Source organism: Ylistrum balloti, unplaced genomic scaffold (genome assembly GCF_031769215.1).
Source record: "Ylistrum balloti isolate Yb309-2 unplaced genomic scaffold, AGI_CSIRO_Ybal_v1 Utg371044, whole genome shotgun sequence".
Taxonomy (NCBI): domain Eukaryota; kingdom Metazoa; phylum Mollusca; class Bivalvia; order Pectinida; family Pectinidae; genus Ylistrum; species Ylistrum balloti.
The window spans coordinates 53,768-78,642 of record NW_026782578.1 but is presented as its reverse complement, the minus strand read 5'-3'; the positions used below and the strand labels follow the sequence as shown (position 1 = coordinate 78,642).

General features: G+C 37.3%; 1 protein-coding gene across 1 annotated transcript in view; it reads right to left on the bottom strand.

Moving 5' to 3' along the window:
- LOC132560284 (MAM and LDL-receptor class A domain-containing protein 1-like) overlaps positions 1–24,875 on the bottom strand; it is a 67,943-nt gene that overhangs the window by 15,192 nt on the left and 27,876 nt on the right. The window contains exons 17-32 of the mRNA XM_060224949.1: positions 24,235–24,364; positions 23,617–23,792; positions 22,451–22,532; positions 20,178–20,444; positions 18,421–18,515; positions 17,001–17,130; positions 16,411–16,574; positions 15,334–15,450; positions 13,854–14,538; positions 12,383–12,505; positions 11,930–12,051; positions 8,084–8,213; positions 7,426–7,613; positions 6,840–6,921; positions 2,460–2,570; positions 616–707 (exon numbers count right to left, since the gene is read on the bottom strand). Coding sequence (XP_060080932.1) covers positions 616–707; positions 2,460–2,570; positions 6,840–6,921; positions 7,426–7,613; positions 8,084–8,213; positions 11,930–12,051; positions 12,383–12,505; positions 13,854–14,538; positions 15,334–15,450; positions 16,411–16,574; positions 17,001–17,130; positions 18,421–18,515; positions 20,178–20,444; positions 22,451–22,532; positions 23,617–23,792; positions 24,235–24,364 — 2,694 coding nt within the window. The remainder of the gene's footprint in view (positions 1–615; positions 708–2,459; positions 2,571–6,839; positions 6,922–7,425; positions 7,614–8,083; positions 8,214–11,929; positions 12,052–12,382; positions 12,506–13,853; positions 14,539–15,333; positions 15,451–16,410; positions 16,575–17,000; positions 17,131–18,420; positions 18,516–20,177; positions 20,445–22,450; positions 22,533–23,616; positions 23,793–24,234; positions 24,365–24,875) is intronic.

Here is a 24,875-nt window from a genome sequence, read left to right as displayed (position 1 = left end):
AGGTTACATACAGGTATCTGTGTATGATAACATCCTTATGCCCGAGCTATATAAGAGCACATTTTACTCAGTCAAGCCGATACTTCATGTACATACAAGCAACAAGCAACAACTTTGCGTTTATATTTTGGTGTTTTAAATTGTGTAGATAAGAGGCTTTTAAACAGTTTTTGAAAGAATAAATTTACTATAATAAATTGCAAGTTTCAGCGGCATCTATTGAAAACAAATTTGTGCTCCAGACATGAAATTTCAACATTGGGCAAAAATTTGGTAGTAAAACAGAAGCCCCGACTTTGGTATACACATATTGGCATGACGAATTTATACACCGAGTTCCCTTATGCTAGTTTAAACGCGAGCATCTAAGTTATGCTCAAAACACATGACTTTGACAAAGGGCAATAACTCTAAATAAGGAAATGTCAGTCTTATTGGTCTCGAAGTTAGTACACTGCATTATCACGTTAATAAACATGACATACAAATCAAGGATCACAATCCTTGCTCAGTTGTGGTCAAAGTTATGCTTCTGAGACAAAAAGGCCAGACAAAGCAGTATATAGATGTCTCTAAAAGGTTTCTATGAAAATAAAAACACATATTTAAACTTACAGAAGTAATGGTCCAATCAAAGTCATCCGTATTATCCTGCATCAAGAAACAGTTTTCATTGTCCTCAAATGAACAGGTAATGGTGCTCCCATCTGATGGAGACAATGACGTTTTGTAGAGATTAAGTAAAACATTCTAAAAATCATGATTGAGTTAATTTTGACCAGGTGACCAATGCATTAAAATTTGTCAATTTAAGACACTTGTCATTTCTTATTGAAGTCTACCACAATGCTACAAACCTTTGTCATTTTAATTGACGAAATGGTGGCAATAGAGAGGCAGTTAATGGACTGAAGTTCAATGGTGGCAATAGAGAGGCAGTTAATGAGTTGACGTTCAATAGTGGCCATAGAGAATCAATTAATGGGTTAACGTTCAATAGTGGCAATAGAGAGGCAGTTAGTGGGTTGACATTCAATGGTGGCCATAGAGTTGCAGTTAATGGATTGAAGTTCAATGGTGGCAATAGAGAGGCAGTTAATTGGCTGAAGTTCAATGATGGCAATAGAGAGGCAGTTAATGAGTTGACGTTCAATAGTGGCCATAGAGAATCAATTAATGGGTTAACGTTCAATAGTGGCAATAGAGAGGCAGTTAGTGGGTTGACATTCAATGGTGGCCATAGAGTTGCAGTTAATGGATTGAAGTTCAATGGTGGCAATAGAGTGGCAATTAAATGGTTGAAGTTCAATGGTGACCAAAGAGGCAGTTAATGGGTTGGAGTTCCATAGTGGACATAGAGAGGCAGTTAATGGGTTGGAGTTCCATGGTAGCCATAGAGAGGCAGTTAATGGGTTGGAGTTCCATGGTGGCCATAGAGAGGCAGTTAATGGGTTGGAGTTCCATGGTGGCCATAGAGAGGCAGTTAATTGGTTGAAGTTCAATGGTGACCAAAGAGAGGCAGTTAATGGGTTAGAGTTCCATAGTGGACATAGAGAGGCAGTTAATGGGTTGGAGTTCCATGGTAGCCATAGAGAGGCAGTTAATGGGTTGGAGTTCCATGGTGGCCATAGAGAGGCAGTTAATGGGTTGGAGTTCCATGGTGGCCATAGAGAGGCAGTTAATGGGTTGGAGTTCCATGGTGGCCATAGAGAGGCAGTTATTGGGTTGGAGTTCCATGGTGGCCATAGAGAGGCAGTTAATGGGTTGGAGTTCCATGGTGGCCATAGAGAGGCAGTTAATTGGTTGAAGTTCAATGGTGACCAAAGAGAGGCAGTTAATGGGTTAGAGTTCCATAGTGGACATAGAGAGGCAGTTAATGGGTTGGAGTTCCATGGTAGCCATAGAGAGGCAGTTAATGGGTTGGAGTTCCATGGTGGCCATAGAGAGGCAGTTAATGGGTTGGAGTTCCATGGTGGCCATAGAGAGGCAGTTAATGGGTTGGAGTTCCATGGTGGCCATAGAGAGGCAGTTATTGGGTTGGAGTTCCATGGTGGCCATAGAGAGGCAGTTAATAAGTTGGAGTAACATGGTGGCCATAGAGAGGCAGTTGATTTTTTGAAGTTCAATATTATCCAATTTCTAGTCGATCTAGGTTTATTTAAAACCACAAACTCTTATGCAACAACCGAAAACTTTTGATTCTTGTCAGGTACGTAACAATGTTTTATCCCATTTCTTTAACCTTGTTCTTCCCAAAGCTTTTGAATGAGCTAGAAGTTTTTCCTGCCACCTCTGCACAAAAAAAATTGTTGGAAATCAATATTTGGATAATCTGAACAGCTGAGTATAAGGACAGAACTACTAATGTATGAGAGTACTAATTCTAAAGGGTAGCATGGAATGGATAATTGATTTCAACTTTTAGGGCCATAGGTTAAAACCTGCCCATTCATACTCACCGAAGGATTCACAAAATGCTCCGGTAAATCCTGGGCCACAGACGCATGTGATCTGTCCATTCAAATCCTCAGAACATGAACCTCCATTTTGACAAGGTTGTAAATCACATCCTTCAATTAAAATGCATACATTCAGATCAAACAAAGGTGAATTACAAACTTTAAATCATTCACTGCTGGTACAGACACTGCCTGTATAGACACTATAACAATACTGCTTGACAATGTATAGACACTGTACAGACTGCTGGTACAGACACTGGTACAGACACTGCCTGTATAGACAATATAACAATACTGTTTGACAATGTATAAGCACTGTACAGACTGCTGGTACCGACACTGCCTGTATAGACACTATAACAATACTGCTTGACAATGTATAGACACTGTACAGACTGCTGGTACAGACACTGCCTGTATAGACACTATAACAATACTGCTTGACAATGTATAGACACTGTACAGACTGCTGGTACAGACACTGGTACAGACACTGCCTGTATAGACAATATAACAATACTGTTTGACAATGTATAAGCACTGTACAGACTGCTGGTACCGACACTGCCTGTATAGACACTATAACAATACTGCTTGACAATGTATAGACACTGTACAGACTGCTGGTACAGACACTGCCTGTATAGACACTATAACAATACTGCTTGACAATGTATAGACACTGTACAGACTGCTGGTACCGACACTGCCTGTATAGACACTATAACAATACTGCTTGACAATGTATAGACACTGTACAGACTGCTGGTACAGACACTGCCTGTATAGACACTATAACAATACTGCTTGACAATGTATAGACACTGTACAGACAGCTGGTACAGACAATGGTACAGACACTGCCTGTATAGACACTATACCAATACTGCTTGACAATGTATAGACACTGTACAGACTGCTGGTACAGACACTGGTACAGACACTGCCTGTATAGACAATATAACAATACTGTTTGACAATGTATAAGCACTGTACAGACTGCTGGTACAGACACTATACCAATACTGCTTGACAATGTATAGACACTGTACAGACTGCTGGTACAGACAATGGTACAGACAATGGTACAGACAATGGTACAGACACTGCCTGTATAGACACTATAACAATACTGTTTGACAATGTATAGACACTGTACAGACTGCTGGTACAGACACTGGTACAGACACTGCCTGTATAGCCACTATACCAATACTGCTTGACAATGTATAGACACTGTACAGACTGCTGGTACAGACTGCTGGTACAGACACTGGTACAGACACTGCCTGTATAGACAATATAACAATACTGTTTGACAATGTATAGACATTGTACAGACTGCTGGTACAGACACTGGTACTGACACTGCCTGTATAGACACTATAACAATACTGTTTGACAAAGTATAGACATTGTACAGACTGCTGGTACAGACACTGCCTGTATAGACACTATAACAATACTGTTTGACAATGTATACGCACTGTACAGACTGCTGGTACAGACACTGCCTGTATAGACACTATACCAATACTGCTTGACAATGTATAGGCACTGTACAGACTGCTGGTACAGACACTGGTACAAATACTGGTACAGACACTGCCTGTATAGACACTATACCAATACTGCTTGACAATTTATAGACATTGTACAGACTGCTGGTACAGACACTGGTACAGACACTGCCTTTATAGACACTATAACAATACTGTTTGACAATGTATAGACATTGTACAGACTGCTGGTACAGACACTGGTACAGACACTGCCTGTATAGACACTACACCAATACTGCTCGACAATGTATAGACATTGTACAGACTACTGGTACAGACACTGCCTGTATAGACACTATAACAATACTGCTTGACAATGTATAGACATTGTACAGACTGCTGGTACAGACACTGCCTGTATAGACACTGGTACAGACACTGCCTGTATAGACACTATAACAATACTGCTTGACAATGTATAGACACTGTACAAACTGCTGGTACAGACACTGCCTGTATAGACAATATAACAATACTGTTTGACAATGTATAGACATTGTACAGACTGCTGGTACAGACTGCTGGTACAGACTGCTAGTAAAGACACTGCCTGTATAGACACTATACCAATACTGCTTGACAATGTATAGACACTGTACAAATTGCTGGTACAGACACTGGTACAGACACTGCCTGTATAGACACTATACCAATACTGTTTGACAATGAATAAGCACTGTACAGACTGCTGGTACAGACACTGGTACAGACACTGGTACAGACACTGGTACAGACACTGGTACAGACACTGGTACAGACACTGGTACAGACACTGTACAGACTGCTGGTACAGACTGCTTGTAAAGACACTGCCTGTATAGACACTATAACAATACTGCTTGACAATGTATATGCACTGTACAGACTGCTGGTACAGACACTGCCTGTATAGACACTATAACAATACTGCTTGAAAATGTATAGACACTGTACAGACTGCTGGTACAGACACTGGTACAAATACTGGTACAGACACTGCCTGTATAGACACTATAACAATACTGCTTGACAATGTATAGACATTGTACAGACTGCTGGTGCAGACACTGGTACAGACACTGCCTGTATAGACACTATACCAATACTGCTCGACAATGTATAGACATTGTACAGACTGCTGGTACAGACACTGCCTGTATAGACACTATACCAATACTGCTTGACAATTTATAGACATTGTACAGACTGCTGGTACAGACACTGGTACAGACACTGCCTGTATAGACACTATAACAATACTGTTTTACAATGTATAGACATTGTACAGACTACTGGTACAGACACTGCCTGTATAGACAATATAACAATACTGCTTGACAATGTATAGACATTGTACAGACTGCTGGTACAGACACTGCCTGTATAGACACTATACCAATACTGCTTGACAATGTATAGACATTGTACAGACTGCTGGTACAGACACTGCCTGTATAGACACTATACCAATACTGCTTGACAATGTATAGACACTGTACAGATGGCTGGTACAGACACTGGTACAGACACTGCCTGTATAGACAATTTTAAGGTACTGGTTGTACTTAATGCTATTAATGTAATTTTAATATCCAATGTATATGATATAGTCAAACTTCAATTTTTTTTAAAGTTGAAGGGACTGCCAAAAAAACTTGCATACTTTGAGTCTTTGAATCATGCGTTGTGGGTTAGATCAATATTTTATATGTTCATGGCTATATAAAGTTGATGACAATATTTCTACCTAAACAAACACAACAAATACCAAAACAGAAGTTTAAATGAAAAGATGCATTTTTATCTTTAAACATTTTCATTCATGAAAAAAACAACTTTAAAAAGAAATCAACGAGAATTTGATCCTTCATGTCACACAGTATATGCATTTTACAGGTCGATATCAAAGGAAATGACGTGCAGCATTAAAGTGGTCTTCGCCTGTTATCGTAATTATTGAAGGACCGATACATAAACATTATAGACACAAATGAATTTAAAAGAAAGCAAATTATAATGTATTCTGTCCAGACAGTACTAACATCACACTTTTTTCGGCTAAAAAATTACAAAAGTGTTTGCTTTTGTTCTAAGGATGGCTTGTCTAAATCTATCGGAGAACACCTGACTGACAGATAAATCACTTTTTCTCTTGTTTTTATACTTAAAGCTAAAAAGTGACACTTGAGAGAAATCAATTCAAAATTGTGTAAATTACACCTAACTAAATGCCACTACCACAATGCAGCGGTGAACATCACACAACACCCCACAATGCAGCGGTGAACATCCCACAACACCCCACAATGCAGCGGTGAACATCACACAACACCCCACAATGCAGCGGTGAACATCACACAACACCCCACAATGCAGCGGTGAACATCACACAACACCCCACAATGCAGCGGTGAACATCCCACAACACCCCACAATGCAGCGGTGAACATCACACAACACCCCACAATGCAGCGGTGAACATCCCACAACACCCCACAATGCAGCGGTGAACATCACACAACACCCCACAATGCAGCGGTGAACATCACACAACACCCCATTATCTTTGATTAAATATCATGGCTTGTAAGTAAAACCAAGTGCATTTCAAATATGTGTCCATTCATTAATTAACCCCGCAACAGAGAGCTAATGATAGTGGGCTATCGTAATCCTATTGTCAGGTAATACAGTCTCATTACCATAAGGTCATCTTACAACAGTAAATACTTTCGAATATTCAAATCTGCCGGACACCATTTTCACCATTAAATAAAGAGGTTATATTCATCTAATCTATGCAGAATTTTGTTAAAAAAAAGTTTTCTATGCTTACCACAAGATCCTGGTCTCATTATAACATTATCAATAGCTGCATCTGACCTGTATCCGCCGCCTCGAATGCCTTCAAAGAAGACCTGCAACAGAAGATGTCAAGCTATAAATTGTCTACCAACCTGTAAATTAATATCAATGTTGGACAAATTTCTACATTTTATGTTGTCTTGACAATAAAACCTTTCAACAATGTTTGGCTTCCCCTAATGCCACACCATAAAAATTCGTCAAAATTAGGCAAAATCTTGTTTCAACAAATCCAAGGCCACCATTAACCTTAGCATGGTTGTCATAGCAATGAAACACTCTTCTAAGTACAGTCAAATCAAATTGTCATTCAGGAAAATACGTTCATGTCATAGTGATTAAGCTCAGTTTGAAAAAAAGATAGTTTCTAAATTGGAGAAGGAGATCTCCGGACAAATGAACTTGTGACAAGATGGATGGGCAATTTGTTCTCATTTCAAAACTGTAAAAAAGATTTATTTGAAAGTTGAACATATCATTGAGTGGATCACAAATAATCACTGCATTATTCCCTTGTCAAAGTAATGGACAAACTTTCTGGAAGTTGGAATACATACCCTTAGGGAGGGAGTTGGAGGGATCTCAATGGCTGCATTGTGCCATGCATTGCCTTGGTCACCAGACATTTCCCATAAAAGACTCATTGTAGCACCTGCATTAGCACCCACATCATTTACCAATACACCGAGGGTTCCCATAGAAGATCCGTACATATGGTAGTCAAATGTCAGGCAAAAATTCTCCACTTCAAATTCAAAAAAAATTCAGAATTAGTCATCACCAAAAATGTTCTAAATTACCACAATTATAAGGGGGTGAACTGTGATGAATACACAGGCAAAACTCTGCTACATAAAACTCCTTACGACTGTGGCAGGTTATTCAAATAATCACAGATTGGTCGTATACGATGGGGGAACGATCATCCATGACTGCCCATCAGTGTCTGAACAACAACATTCAGTAGTGTATTCTTTGGTCAGCACAATTAATGATTCTACTGAAATTAACAAACAATATCAATGTCTATAAATTTACTGATGATTTAAATATGTATAATTTGTAACTGCAGTATTCATTTGTAGCAAAATTTTATAGATATAAAAGTCATCGCCTTGTCCTTGTTGTACATTATGTGACTAATTAACTTCATCTGCAGTGTATGTTTCAACTAAAATTGCCTTATTGGTGTCACCAGAATTAAAGGGTACGTACAGGGTAGAATATCGGACATAAGCACTGCTGTATCTCCTGCAGTCCTTGGAGATGAGGTCTCAATATATGCATAAAATGTTCCCTCACTGGCAACGTCAGGACCGGTGCTGGAGGACGGCGTACTACCGGACTACAAAGGACAATGAAATAATTATTTACAATAAATGAGAGATGTTCCCTAGGTGGTGTTGTAAGCTCTAGTGCTGGAGGAAGACAAGTAACCCAACTATAGAAATAAGACATTGAGTTAGTCGTTACAAAACATTGAAAAAGTGTAAAGCATACACAATTTCAATGGTAATGAAGTATCTTGCTCCACTCGGCTACTCTGAAATATACAGATACCAAATATCCAATTTGCCATCAGCTTGCTGCAAGGAAGCAAAGCAGTGGGTGTTTAATCTTTACAACATATACATGTACAATAAAGAAAAATCGAAAACAAGGAACAACAATTGATGGCAAACCTGAACACTGAAAGAATTTTGGCCGCAATTTTGGTTTTTGCTAAATTCTGTTACATCTTAATCTAACTTGTAGTACCACCCAGATGGCGCTGATATGTCCCGATACCTGTATTTAAAGCAATCCAAAGTACCACACACGAGAGAGTTAATACAGTTACTGGTCACATGGTACCTGTGACAAAGTGTTACTTCAACTGAGTGTCGGATATGTAAAAGTGCAGAAGGCAGACATATCTCATATGATTCTGTTTTTCTGCGATGCCCTTGACTAAATACAGATTCTACTTCACTAAAAATACATCATTATACGTGTAAACTTTAACAAATTAGTGGGAAATCCACATCAAATGACCGGGCGTCAACAATTAAATACGTACACACATCTCTGAATACATGAGCATGGTAATAACAGCCATTTCCGTTTTAACATAACACATGGAATGACATTATACAGGTGTTAAAGATTAGGATTTCAATTTGTCAGTTTCTGGGTACGAAATCCTTCTTTGAGATGGGTATTTATGGTATTACACATCACACAATGGCATATACTCAGTTCCATGTATGTGTATATGTCTCAAAATTGTTATATAAATAACAGAGCTATGCATTGAGATTCCTGAATTTATTTCAATATGAATGTCTTTATCTTGTTTGTGTTTTACTGGTCAGGTGTGGTATGGAGAAGTTAGGACAGTTAATCCACATATTTACTTGTAAAATTTTTAAGAGTACAAGTTAGAGCTTTAATGAAATTATCTGAGAGGCAGGGTGAAATTGCTGGTTCATGTGTACAGGTTAAGGTAGTATATACGAGTAAACAAGTGAGGAAATTTGTTGTACAAGTCAAAACAGTGGTCCACAAACACTCAGTTTTGTTTATATTGCCATTATAACAGGTCCATAACATAAACAACGTTTTAACACCTGTAGTTACATTCATGATGGCTAAACACAGCACCACATGTTATAATCGTCATTCAGTTTTGATGTCTAGACTGCAGGGAATCATTTGGACAGACTGATATTCCCACTATGTTAATTATCATGCAAAAAAAAAATCAGTCTGCTTTGGTCTTATTGCTGTAATCATAACCTAGAACAAATATTGAAATGTGACAAAAAGTTTTCAGGATTTCTGATTTTATGTATTGTTCAGGTTGATTCCGAGGTGTTGCTAAAAATTTTATATCAGTATGTGGAATGCTGCAAGACAATATACCTCATGTAACGATGCATTTCCTATCACCAAATATCACACCATAAAAAAACCTAGTAACAAGTACCAATTAACTAGTCATTTTAGACATAGCAAACGAAACATCTTGGATATGTAACCGCATTAAGTCATGTCTGGTTGTTGTATTGCATTCAAAATAAAATGAAGAAAAACAAACTTTTGTCATGTAAACAATGGAAAGACTAGATGAATACATGTCTAATCAAAATCTCAGCCTATCTTATCTAAATTCCCATTTATTGAACAGGTGCTGTGTTAATGTTAAAGCTACATTCATTGTTATATAGATGTCACTGTTTGGAGACCAAACATAACTCCAAAGTGAAAGGCCCAACCCCAAAAAAAACTGATCTTCAGGACAAATATAGATATTCCAGATGATGCCCTGTGATGTCTTTACTTTGTCAAAATTTCAGTTTGGACCATTCACTATTTATCAGGGAAAGTGCTTTCTCTGTCAGTCTTTCTGACCAAGAAAAGTAGAGAGATATAAAAAATTTAAGTCAAGACCATCTTGAATATGGTACAGGTCTGAACTTGTTACACAATGATTGAAAGTACTATCTAAATGTGACTCAAAGCTGGAGTCAAAGTGACTCAAAGCTGGAGTCAAAGTAGAAATAAACAGGAAAATGTCTGCAAGACATGTTGCCTCTGCCAAGGCCTTACCCCTAGACTCCTGAAACAAAGTAGACTCGTGCTTGGATCTTTGCGTAAAGTTTGACCAACTCCATGAAAGAATTAAGCTGTAAAATGTTTATATTTCATCCGTTGGTGATTTCTATATATAGCAAGGGTGACCTTGACCTTGGACCCCTGAAACAACTATGTACAAAATATACTCATAATTGAGCTTTGCATAAAGTTTGACTAAAATCTGTCAAAGAATGAAGTTACTAAGTGCTTACATTGGATTGGGACAGGACAGGATGGGGCGCGACGTGAAATGACAGAATGGGACGGGACAGGACAGGATGGGGTGCGACGTGAAATGACAGAATGGGACGGGACAGGATGGGGCACAACGTGAAATGACAGAATGGGACAGGACAGACATGGGAAGTAGTATACACTCGGTTGCATAAAACCATTTGACAATGGCAGCAATAACAGCAGTATTCAATGCAGCACAAGGCTGAACAATTTCAATTAAAACAATCTGACCCATACAAAACATCCTTTATGGCAACAAGTCATGCCTTTGGTATTATCAATAAAAAGTTGTGTTAATATTAAAACGTTTATAAGCTGGACAATTAGACCATGGAAAACAAGGAGAATTAGGGGGATAGTAAGATCTGCTTGGTTTTACACGAGACACCTTCAAGTGGTAAAATGACAATTTCATGATCTAGTCTCCAGTATATGCATAAAAATGAGCATATGATCACCATTCTAAAATAATTCTAGGTTAAAGGAGTTGGAATAAACACAATATGAACAAATTTCAACAAAAATGGAGACCTGCACAATTGTTTGAAACAGTCATCGACATTGTCCTGGCCAATCAAAACGTTCCTTCAATCATGTGGCACAACAGGAAGTAAATAAATAAAAAATTATTTTACATCAATCTCAAAACAAGTTAACATATGAATCATTCTTTCTGGCCCTGATATAAGTGCACAAGAGGTTTTGCTGTGGGAGGAAACCAAAGTACCTGAGGAAAACCAATGTGGCTGGACACATGACCCCCTATCTTTTCATGTTCGTTCTCGGAATCAAACCCCGGACGGCTAGGTAAAAGGCGAGTGTTACCACAGCGCCATTTGACCAGCCTATCAGGAGGCGATTGACATGGATAACGAAATGGAGCAAAATGGAAACAATGGTCACATTGATAGAAATACTGTATACCTAGTCAAAAAATTTGACAGTTAACTTAGAGGATCGACATGGTAACAGAAAATATCACAATCAATATTCCACTTACAGCAACAGATTCAAGCATTTTTTAAAGTCCTAGGATCAAGTAGATGTTTGACTGAAATAGCCCTTATCATATGCTACAAAGGTGTTCACCGTCAATGAGATGAACTATTAGTGCTGCTGCCGTCACAGGTGTTTCTCTCAAATTTCATCAAAGTAGAGACTACAATATTCAGTGTTTTAAAAGGGATTATATATTGGACAAACTACCTCAGGAAACGTCCAATCAAAGTCATCTAAGGACTCCTGGTGTAGGAAGCATGGGACACCAGCTTCAAAAGTGCAAGAAAAGCTTGAACCGGGTGCAAATGTTGAAGGAGGCAGAGTGGTACCTGAATCAGTAACAGAAGAAAATATCAATTACAAATGAATATTTAAAATATGTAAAGCTGACAACAGGTATACAGGTCATGGGCAAGTCCAGAAATACTTTGGGGATTTCTAATTTCTTTTCAGATAGGTAGAGTATTGTAAATCTGGATTTCTAATTTCTTTTCAAATATTCTATAGGTAGAGTATTGTAAATCTGGATTTCTAATTTCTTTCAGATAAATATTCTAGAAGTAGAGTTAATTAAGCAGTGAGATCTTGTTTGTATTGAAGAAATCAAGCAGAAACGCAGCATGACAATGGATATCTATAATGAAGACATAAGATATGTACCCGCGTTTTCACAGTTGTCTCCAGTGAAGCCAGTATCACAAACACAGGAAAAGCTGTTACCGTTGCCAGTCAGACAGGTACCACCATTTAAACATGTTGTCGGTAGATCACAAGGTAACACCGCTGAAACAGACATAGTATTCACACTCTTCATAAAGACATCAAAAAGTTTTTAAGTACAACAAAGCAGTTCTCGAGGTGCATTGGTCTTGGTTGTCAGAAAACCATAAATATGACCTAATATTAAAAAAAAAAACAAAAAAAATTATCGAAACTCAAATTAAGCTTCATCACAAAATCCCGAAATTGGCGTCTATTTTTTCGAATAAAAAATCATGAGTCTTAAACAGAAAGTATAGTATAAAGTCATTATACTTACAACCAGTATTACATCATAAGGATATAGTCATCAAGATCCCTCTTCCAATGTTCATTTGTAAAACATACATTTAAAGTGAGTAAGATGGAAAACTAATGTATTGAAACCATGTATTGTTTACATTCAAGTTTGTTTGATCAATATAATATTAATTTATGACAATACTGTGAATATCAAAATTAGCTTATACATTTACACTCCCTTCTTTTACCCAATGGTAATGATAGATTGTAACTTAATTTCAGTGATGCTCGACAATCAATGATACTATTACCACTCAAGTATGATATAACAATCAAATGGTTTATATACATAAATATAATACAGCGTCTAAAAGTCAGATATTTAAAATTGTAAGAAAGTTACTATCATTAAATTAATCATGACCAGTGAGAGTGGAACATCACTTTGAACATTAGACTTCTAAAAACTGTTTGGAGATTCACTATCATATAGGTTAATGAAGGCTTTTTACCAACAAGTGAGAAGACCTGTTTGAGATTGTTCTGTTTTTTATCCTTATTCTTCCATGATTTTGTGGCATCTAAATTTCCGAATCAGTAAGCAATATGTTTGTAGTCTTTTAAATCTCTTAAGACATGGTCTATAGGTTGCAGATATTTTGTTTGAAAAAATAAATTCAAATTCAAATATGACATTATATGTCAAAAGTTTAAAACAGCCATAAACTAAAAAGTGTTTACTGTACAAGTTTTCTGAAATGATATTATGGAAGACAATGCACAGGGAAATGAACCAGATCAAAATACCATTATGGTGAAATTATGGCCATGGTAACATTACACAACTTTCTTAATTATTAAATTTTTTTCACTCATTTCTCTCTGATCACCATGATTCAAACATGAATAACAAAACATATGTCTGGGGTAGGGAAATTTAGATTCAAGATATTTTATTTTTTTCATTTTCACAGAAAGTAACACTTATAGAGGTGAAATCTTTTTCAGCTTTAAAGGAAAATAGAAAAACCACTGCCCAGCTATCTATAACAATTTGATAACATTGTATTAACCATGTTGATGAGAAAGGAAATGTCATTCAGTAGAGCAAGGAATATGATAGAATCACTCAGTAGAGCCAGGAATACGATAGTGTCATTCAGTAGAGCCAGGAATACGAAAATGTCACTCAGTAGAGCCAGGAATACGATAGTGTCACTCAGTAGAGCCAGGAATACGATAGTGTCACTCAGTAGAGCCAGGAATACGATAGTGTCATTCAGTAGAGCCAGGAATATGATAGTGTCACTCAGTAGAGCCAGGAATACGATAGTGTCACTCAGTAGAGCCAGGAATACGATAGTGTCACTCAGTAGAGCCAGGAATATGATAGTGTCACTCAGTAGAGCCAGGAATACGATAGTGTCACTCAGTAGAGCCAGGATTATGATAGCATCACTCAGTAGAGCCAGGAATACGATAGTGTCACTCAGTAGAGCCAGGAATATGATAGTGTCACTCAGTAGAGCCAGGAATACGATAGTGTCACTCAGTAGAGCCAGGAATACGATAGTGTCACTCAGTAGAGCCAGGATTATGATAGCATCACTAGGTAGAGCCAGGAATACGATAGTGTCACTCAGTAGAGCCAGGAATACGATAGTGTCACTCAGTAGAGCCAGGAATATGATAGTGTCACTCAGTAGAGCAAGGAATATGATATACAGTCTAACTTTGACATTTTGAGGTTTAAGGGACTGAAAAGCACATGCATTCCGTCTCGAAATGAATTCCCTAACATCATGCATCTTAGGCTATAATAATAAGTCTGATTGCCGATGTTCACAATTCCATAAACTTCACTACACGATAGTGCAACAATGTATAACAATGGTGGAGGAACAGATAATGGCATCCCATTATCATTGCTGATAAATGTCATGGCTTGTAAGTATGCAATTAACCAAAATCTGAGTCAAGTCATTATTCAATTTCACTATACAAAGTAAACAGCACTCCATTGTAATCCTTTTGTCAGGTAGTGCAAAAAAAAAGAGGAAAAGAGATTTTGCAGGATTAAAATAACTGTACATGTAAATTTTGTGTTTGAATCATGAGGTGCCAATGACTTAATACCATTGCTAACAGTCCATGAAAAACCCGATATATTGAAAACGTTTATAAAACTTTGACTTATAAAAGGTTAGTAGTTTTATACAGAGATAAAATTCGGCACCAGCTAAAAAATTTGATACAAGAAATTTTAATTATTAAAGTTAAATTCATAGAAGTTTGATTGTAGTAACAAGGGCCTACATAATGACCAGATGACCTTGATTTAAAGTGAGATCAATGTTTATCTTCTAAATTGATAAAAATACCCCGGCTGCCGTTCCATTTCAAGCTTTCATTAACATTTATTTACCTTTAATTTAATTTTTGTTTCCCTCGATCTTTTATATCTTTCAAAATACATTTTAAGTTCTTTTTGTTCTGGTGTATCCTTGTATTTTCTATCCTATTTCAAGGTAGACGGATACAAACAGATCTCTTCATTTATTTTTTCTTCCATCTACCGATTTTAAAATACCCTACACTTGAAACATCACTTTTTTTATTTTGACAGGTTGCAGTCGATACTTACGACATAAGCCATCTGTAAGTTCAATTTCATCCAAGGCAATATCACCATTCCAATGACTTCCACGTGAGGCTTCAATAAAAAGCTGAAACACCAGTAGAATGAAAATCTACAAAAGCAATCTCAATTTCTATAACATTATTTCTCATTCTACATACTATGAAAGTAAAACTTGACATAACTCCATAGAAATTTCACTGAAGTGGAACAACTGACTGAAAACTTTTTTAGAATCCTGAAAAAGTACAATGACCAGGTGCTGTAGAAGAGAAAGTGTCTTCTGCTTCAATGACAACGTCTGGCATTTAAATGTCACTTGATTTGATCCATGTCACAACTCTAGAACAGAACAAGGTTAACAATGAAACCACCAACAAGTGTCCAATACTAGCAACTTCATTCAAGGAAACAAGATTTCCCTATGAAATCACTATAACCATAAACAGGTGCATTAGGGTTTTTGACAGAAATATCTTTTCCCTTGGTAAGAAAAGGAAAAAATAACTTGCACTATGATTCTACTCAAAACAGGGTAGTGCCATATCTTATGTAACTCATACCTTTATCACAAACCGACATCAATTTTGATGCAGATTTCATAGGAAACTGATAATGGCAAGATCAACATGTATCACAATATACTATTTCATCTTTTTTGTGTACGCGAGAAAAACAAACATGATCCGGTTCAATGAACAGGGATTTCTCAGCCTGCGTGTAGAAGTTTGGCTGCATTCAGCAAAGACAAGCCATTTCAAACCACAGTAGGGGCAAATATATTTTATTGCTCTTTCCTATACAAATTTTTTCCACTCCAATAGGTAGAAGCTATAGGAGATCAAGATGCTTCCTTGGAGATATTGAACCTGGGTTGTCATCAGGGTCAACAACTTTGTGAAGGAGGGAGTAATGTAGGAGACAAGTACAGGTTGCCTTACTGGCATTGATTAGCGAGAGATGTATCCTAGTTCAAACTTCCGAAACTAGAAAAGTACACACATCACAATCTTTATGTTTTTGTATGTACATGTAAGTGCAATCAAACCTGAAAGTTAGGATCCATTGGGAGGTCCAAAGTAGCTCTAATCCAAGCATTTCCCTGGTCACCAGATCTAGTCCAAAGTGCACCAGAGCTTGATGTAGAAACAATTAGAGAACCCACACCTGGTCCATTCATTGAATACCAAAAGGAAAGGCAGCGATCTTGAGCTGTTAAATACAAGTGATGTCACACAACCTTAATTTCAAATTCTATCGTTAATGGAAAAAATACAAATATTTCAGACTGCAAACTCAGATGAAAGAAAGTAAATGTCATTCATCTAAAACAAGAGATCCATGAGGGATCTTGGCACTTTGTAAGAACTTTTTAGTTATAATCAGATATTTGCAAGGGACAAATGAGAACATCAAATATGAAAATTGTTAACTGAAGAAATGACTTTGTATTATGATGGGTTGGCCGACATAATAATCAATAACTCTAGTAACTTTATATATTTAACCGTCAGAAAATAACAACTGCATGGGAAGACGGGTAATACTTTAACCCACTACAACGATTGATCTGCATTTTTTTTTTTTTGGAGAAGTCATCACACAAACACCTAAAACGACAACAAAGAAATAATTTACCAGGTAAGATAGTATAAGTCTCCAATAGGGCAGTGTCTCCATTAGTAACAGGGCTGGAAACTTCAAAGTATATATAGTTAGCACCGGATTGTGCACTGCTAGGTCCAGTACCTGAGGATGGTGTTGATCCCTGGAATGAGAACAATGTAGTGTCTTCACCAAATGATGTCGTGTATGGACAGTTATAAATACTATTACTCCTATGGAAAATGCCTTGAAAGAAATCAGCACAGCCCTGCACCCATGAATCTTTATAGTATATTATGAATTCTTAAATTTGCACTATTTTCCAATTATCATAAACATGTACAATGATGATGTGGCTGGTGCCAACGTCATTTGTTTCACAACAACAAAACATGCTGTAAGGTGATTATACAGGTACCAGCCTCATCAACACACACATACACTTAGAAACAAGTAACTATGTCGGCCTTACCTAAACGAGATGTAATGGTCACAGAACCATTTGACATATCTCGCTGTGAGTGGTCAGAATCGACAGATTTTTCTAATTTGGTATAGGATTCACTCTATATCGTGCTCGAAAACTGTCAGACTTCAAACATTGTTAAATTGTCAGATTTCAGAAAGCCGGACAACTAAAATCAACAACTATATCCCTATACATGATGTCCAAAAGCACCTTTACATTTACCGCTTTGTGGCCAAACAATTACACAAAATTGTATACCCTTCATCCAAGGACATTTCAGACTAAATTGGGACATAATCCTTACATTACTACAAAAGCAGTTTTAAGAAATTGCTCTATTTCTCCTAAAAGCAAGTAAAAGAAGATAGAGACCCACCAGTAAGACAAAATTCATTCCTCTTCACCCAAGGATGCTTTTGTAGACCGAATTCAGGCAAAATCCAATAATTCCTACAGAAGTAGATTTAAAACTTGCAAACTTTTCTCTTGGACTTTCTTCCCTGGTGACTACGATCGAACATTTATACAAAGCTCCATCCCAAAGGATGCTTTTGACTGAAAAGGTCAAAATCTGCTCAGTCTCTCATGACTAGCAGTATTTTGTAAAACTTGCAAACTTTTCTCTTGGACTTTCTTCCCTGGCGACTACGATCGAACATTTATACAAAGCTCCATCCCAAAGGATGCTTTTGACTGAAAAGGTCAAAATCTGCTCAGTCTCTCATGACTAGCAGTATTTTGTAAAAAAGTGATGGACGGACAGACAATTGACACACACAGTACAGCATAAGCTCACCGTTTCTTGGAACAGGTGAGCTAGAAATGATATATATGCATGTTATTTTGTAGGATCCAATTAGGACCACTAATGTTTTAGGAGATTTCATTATGACTGGCATTCCTGGTGGAAGTGACAAAAGATCACTGTTACACTTTTACAAGGGACTGATGAACAACAAGAACAACAGCTGGACATATACTCACGGAATTTAAAGTCCAGTCATAATCATCATTGGTCGCATCCCTGAGGAAGCACTCTGCATTTGCATTTTCAAAGGTGCAGTGGTAAAACTCAGCCACTGAAATTCAGAGAAGGCAAATCATGACCAAGTATATACCGTAAATATTCGCGTATAGTGCGCAGGTACTTTTTGGAGATCAGATTAAAAAAAAAAATCTACAGAAAAATTAAATGACTGGTCACTGCGACGAAACATTTGATGTGGTCTGATCCATTGATAATTAGGAAACCACAATGAGCGTGACCCCAACACATGTAATTACCTTAAGTAAACAAATTTACCCAGGTGACCTAACAAGCATGAAAGGCTTGGCTGATTATATAATTAACGGTTAATGACAGTTAACACGTTGAGTATGAGGAGACTGATGACACCCGGCTTGAGCTGAACGCGTACTATTGGTCAGAAAACGATGTTGTTTTAACTGTCTGAACATTTTCAATCCTACCTTGTCCCCATAAAAGCAGGTGGTTTGTTCAGTATAGGCATGATCTTTCATGGTATCTGTACCCACCGCGGTATCCGAAGGTATTTAATGATAGATTGTTTACACCGACTTCGACATGGGGAAACTGCAAACACCATTTGACTACGCCAAGAGACTGGAGTTTCGTGCCGCCGGTCGCCACTTCGACATTCCAGAGTGAAATATCAAGGCACGGAAGAAAGAAAAGACCATCTAAAGTCCCAACCACTGACCAGAAGGGCTGATATAGGTGCGACAGCGAAACACCCAGAGATGGAGAGAGAGAGAGCTGTTCAACTTTGTATGCGATCGCCGATATCCCGGCATCGCTGCCAGTACAACAGAACTGCGCGTGCGGGCCATGCAGATCAAGAGAGGTCATGGGGTCACCAACTTTGGGCATCGGTGGGATGGGCTGTCCGATTTATGAACAGAACGACAATCGCCTAAAAACTTCCGGATTCATTGAATTCCACAGATACATCATCAAAATGAGGCAGAAATTCAGACACTACTATAGCCCCGACCAATAGTAAGACCGACGGGAAATGAATAAAAATTAGATTCACCGTGATGCTAGCGTGAATGGCAGATGATTAAAACATTTGAAATATATCTTATTTTAATTTTTTGTTGTTTTTATCTCCAAACTATCATATAAGACCGACGACTTTTACATATAACTATGTGAAGGGAGGTAATCCAATATGGCGGATGCAGAACTCAGGAATGATAACCCCAGGAATGGCATGTACCTGCGTATAGTGCGCACCCCCTTTTTGACACGACAGTTTCAGCTTAAAAAAGTGCGCACTATACACGAATATTTACGGTAACTGAGGTTACACATAATGTATGAAAAAAATTAAAAACCAAATAATTTCAACCCTTGTAGGGGGCTGATATTACTCTATTTCTATAAATAAACATTTTTTTGGATCATATCATAGTAAAACTGGGCAACTTAATGCTACAGAACTTCATTATCAATGAATAACACATTTGTGAACTGCTCTTCAAATAGTTGAGCTTGAAATATCTAAAAGCATTCTAAATGAAAAAGGTAACAAAAAAACTTTAATCTATTTTCTTTTACAGCATGTTTGTACAATGATTCAACTGTGCAGCAACTTAAAAAGCATTGAAACATCTAATTCTTAAAATGAAACTTAAATCAGTTTCACTTTTATTTAAAGTGGCAAAAAACCCTACTTTACTGGTTAAATCTGACCTGTAAATTTAAATAAGCATACCAGTCGAGTCACAAAATTGTCCAGCAAATCCTGCGGCACAAGAACACACAGCTCCATTATTGATGACGCACGTTCCCCCATTGTTGCATGGATTTGGTGTACAGGCATCAGGTGCTTGAGTTGTTGGCACTGGAGTTGTAGGCGGTGGAGTTGTAGTAGGCGCTGGAGTGGTAGGCGCTGGTGTGGTAGGCGCTGGTGTGGTAGGCGCTGGTGTGGTAGGCGCTGGTGTGGTAGGCGCTGGTGTGGTAGGTGCTTGAGTTGTCCCAGCTATAGTGGTTGGAATGGTGTTTATATGTACTGGGTATCAGATATTGTAAATGACAATGTATGCTACATATCACCATGAACACATTCATTCTGTTATTGATTGTGGGGTTTTTATTCTTCTGTTTAGGTTTCTATGCTGTTCCGTTATTTACTATCAATTTCCAATGTCCAGTAAGAGTAGTGACACAGTAGGTAAATGATGTTATTCAGCACCGGATGTTTGAATGGGTGTAGCAAATGTTACTTTATAACTAAATAAGTAGTGACACAGTAGGTAAATGATGTTATTCAGCACCGTATTTTTGAATGGGTGTGGCAAATGGTACTTTACAACCAAGTCAATTCAGGATTACGAAATAAGTGACAACAACATTGTATCAACCAATTTAGGCTGGCAGCCATTTTGTTTAAAGGCGACCATGTTTTTGTGCATGCGTAATATGAGAGAAATTTACATATCAAAAGAAAACTATTTCCTTTTATGATCATAAGTTAACCTCTCTATGTGTATATTTCAGGGAAAACCAACTGTCATTTGTTCATATATGCGATACATTGATATATAAATGCAATTACAAAAATTGGTAAAAAATTGTGTATCGTGATTTTGCTTCAACGCTTGTGAATGTCTGTATAATACATATACCACAAACAGAATTGCTTACATCTACCAGAGACCTATAGTCTGAATATAACCGTCTCAGAGATAATGCTGTTTATAAATATATAGAGGTGCAGGAATCGGATGTTAAGTTGTACGATTCCTGTCTTATTACGAAAATATGATGCATGCATCGAAACCCAGCAACAAGGGTGACTTTATGCATGTTAATGGACAAAAGAGCTGTGAAAATGAGTTTTGAACCGTAGATCGGAAGTGTTTGAAGAAAATTAAATTTGTGTCAGAGGTACAGCAGAATCAGTCATGGTTTCCCATCATGGTCTCTAACACTGTTTTTCCATCTTTAGACTGGACGAGAAGGTTTTAATCTATGTTATATCCTATTGGTAATATTTCTGTTTTTTAATATGGGTATAATCACATGCTACAGAACGATTGTAGAACGACATGAAAATACACTGACCACTGAACACCTAGTCTTGTCAGTTTTATGTTGTTTTTAGTGTCATGTTTCATAGCAATCATAAATACCAACACTGAACATACCACTGCCACTAGATGGCATGGTGAACTCATTGGCATTTTTCAACCAATCAGAAAGCTAAAATTAGAAGTAATATCTAGACTAAAGTCTGTGACTATAGGCAGAAATGTAACCAGTTACCTTTAGCTTAATACAAGAGTTCCTCAGAACTGAATGTGTCACCTGCATAAAGTGTCACGGTCACCCAGAAGTTGAACTGGATGTGCAACGATCAACCATAAAGTTGTAATACCAAATTTCATTTCTATAACTTGAAGCATAATGGGAAAACTGCGCAAAGCAATATTCCTGAGAAATTTTCCAAGTTCAAAGGGACATATCACTGCCAAGAAGGGTTACAGACTGCCAAGAAGCGAACTTGGTGCATAACTTTTGACCAAGAACTCGTATACAAAATTGCATTTTCATAACTCGAAGCATAACCAAAGAAAGTCAAGAAAACAATATTCCCAGGAAATTTTCAAAGTTGAAAGGGGCTTAACTCTACCAAAAAGGGTCACAGACAGCCAGGAATTGAACTTAATCTGTACACTTGGAACAAAAAGCCATATGCCAAATTTCATTTTGATAACTCAAAGCATTACTGAAAAAAGTCTGAAAACTTTTGTATGGACGCCGCCGACACGTGACGACGGACAAAGTGATCCCTAAATGTCCGCCAGCTCTGCAGGCGACACAAAAACCATTACCTAAGATCAATTTCTGAACTGACATCACTTTCATATCAAATGAGATCAAATATTGCTAGAGGGATGTTCCTTTTGAATGCCAAGTCACACCGATTTGCTCGTTAGTCATTTTGATTTCTTATATGACCAAATTCCTTAGAATTATACTTACAGCACGAGCCAGGTGTTAATTCTAAAGTGTCAATGGCAATGTCTGAATTCCAGCTGCTTCCTCTTGTGGCCTCAAAGAAAATCTACAAAGGAGACAATTTTTTATCTTATTTTGCTTTAAATGATCAGTTAAATACAAAAGGATTTATAGATTTTTTAAATTAACAAAAACTTCTAATTATTAGAAAGTAGGGCTGTCTTACCTGGAAAAGCATGTGATGATATCCAATTAAATTTATACATAGCAGTTTTTATTACGAGCCATTGCTTAATAACATTCTTATTTGCATAAGCATCCCTCTCCAAAGACAAGACTTATCAGATTGTCAGGTATTGGCTGACAAGGCTGCTCACTGAAGAAAACTGATTGTAGACTAGGTGCAAAAAGAAAATATCCAATCAAATTTCAGTCCCAGCACAAACAAATCAATTCCTGAACTTTTGAGCCAATACCTCTTGTGAAATGAGTGGACCAGAACCAAATAAGGGACTCGACAATTTTCTATATTTTATGATTCCATGCACAATAGCGTAGGAATCGTCAACTTGTCTCATGGTAATACTAATGACAAACTTTAAACATGTGTCATTATTTTACGATTTAAAATTTGATTTTTGCAATTTTGTTTATAGTTCATGAAAAAGTGAGAATATGATCCCCATGGAAATAAAGGGTTTGATGGTATATGTTGGAGGAATGAAAATTTGAATAAAGTGAACAGTCTAAAAGCAAGACATATCACCATAGATTTGCATATCAGTTAGGTTTCTATCGAGGATGACCTTGACACCTTACAATTACCCCACGCAAAGTAATATAATTTAAGCATTATCACATGTTCAACTACCATATAGCTGGTCATTATCATGGGTGAAAATTTTCAATTTCTTTTAAAATGGTCAAATCATATTTTTATGAATAAAAAAATTGAGACCTGGATATTAAAGAACGTCCAATATACTGTACATGTTTTAAATATTTCTTGGATTAAATTTTAGTGGTAAAGTTAATGTATGGTGTAATAGCGAAAATTATCCCCACAAAAATAACCAGGTATACAGCATCACATTTATTGGATATGTAATGGTTAGGGGTAGACATGGGGTCACAAAAGCAGTAGAGAAATACAAGGATTTATCATGAACACATCAAATTTCACTACATACCCTTAATCCAGCAGTTGAGGCTATATCTAGAGATACGAGATTCCAAGACTGCCCTTGATCACCACTTAGTGACCAAACTGTTGACTTGGCTGTCGTTGTACCAGACACAGCAACAGCCAACTGACCAACAGTGCTTCCAAACATGAAGTACCAGAATCTCAGGCATCTTGGCATTTCTAAAAAACAAAAGTCAAATATGAAAAAAAACATGAGACAGACATCTGTCTATTGGTGAGCATACAAATTTTTTTTTATTAATGATAGATTTGAAACATTAACAGTGACCTTGACCCAACAATCCTGAAATTGAAACTTGAAGATAACTTGATGCTTAATAAATGTGTGAAGTTTAATGAGAATCCCTAAAGGAATGAAGCCACGAGACTGCTGGCAACCTTTGAGGCACAGAACCCTCGAGATTTAATAGAACATTTCAATAATGAAAATATTCAAACACATAAAAACTTAAGGCCTCGGCAGAAAAATTCTTATGCAAAAGAAATTCTGTTGTGTACTTCTTGTGAACTCTCTTAGGACACAGCTGCATGCAATAGACACTCAATATAGACTTAGAATGCATAAATGAGACATCTCCAGGATTTCCTATTTTAACACTACCTGTGAAATCAAAATGCGACACCATACGAGCCACATCTCCTTGTACCCGTGGGCTGGACATTTCGGCATATAGATAGTTATTTCCTGACTGTGCCTGGTCTGGACCAGTGCCACTGGAGGGAGTAGGTGTCTGGACAAATAGATAAAAACCAATTCTAAGCCTGAAATCCAATTCACACAAAGCACAGTATTTTATTTTCTACATTTTGATTTCCAGAAAAACCTGAAAATAAAAAACATGCAAAGTTTGAAAAACTTGTCTGTTGGAGAATTTAAGAAAAAAAATGACATTACTTTATTTTCAAATTTTTTATTTTGATTAATCGAAAACTAAAACTTCTTCAGTGCCAGTAATGATTATAATTAATCAAAGGACTGATGAGGTATGGGCCATTACACAAAAGCATGTTTATGTCGGCCTGATTATCAACATGGCAAAGCAAGATTTCTACTATACATGGTCCCCGACATTCTTGTGCAGCTTCATTGAAAATTGCTTAAAAATCCAAGCAATTGTCCAAAAAAAATTTCCTATAGACTGAAGGAGAGGTGGACAAGACAGCAGGGGTTGGTTTCATCAGGACGACTTTCAAGGACATTACAGATTTCTCTCAGGCCCCTCTTTCCTCCCGTCTGCTCCA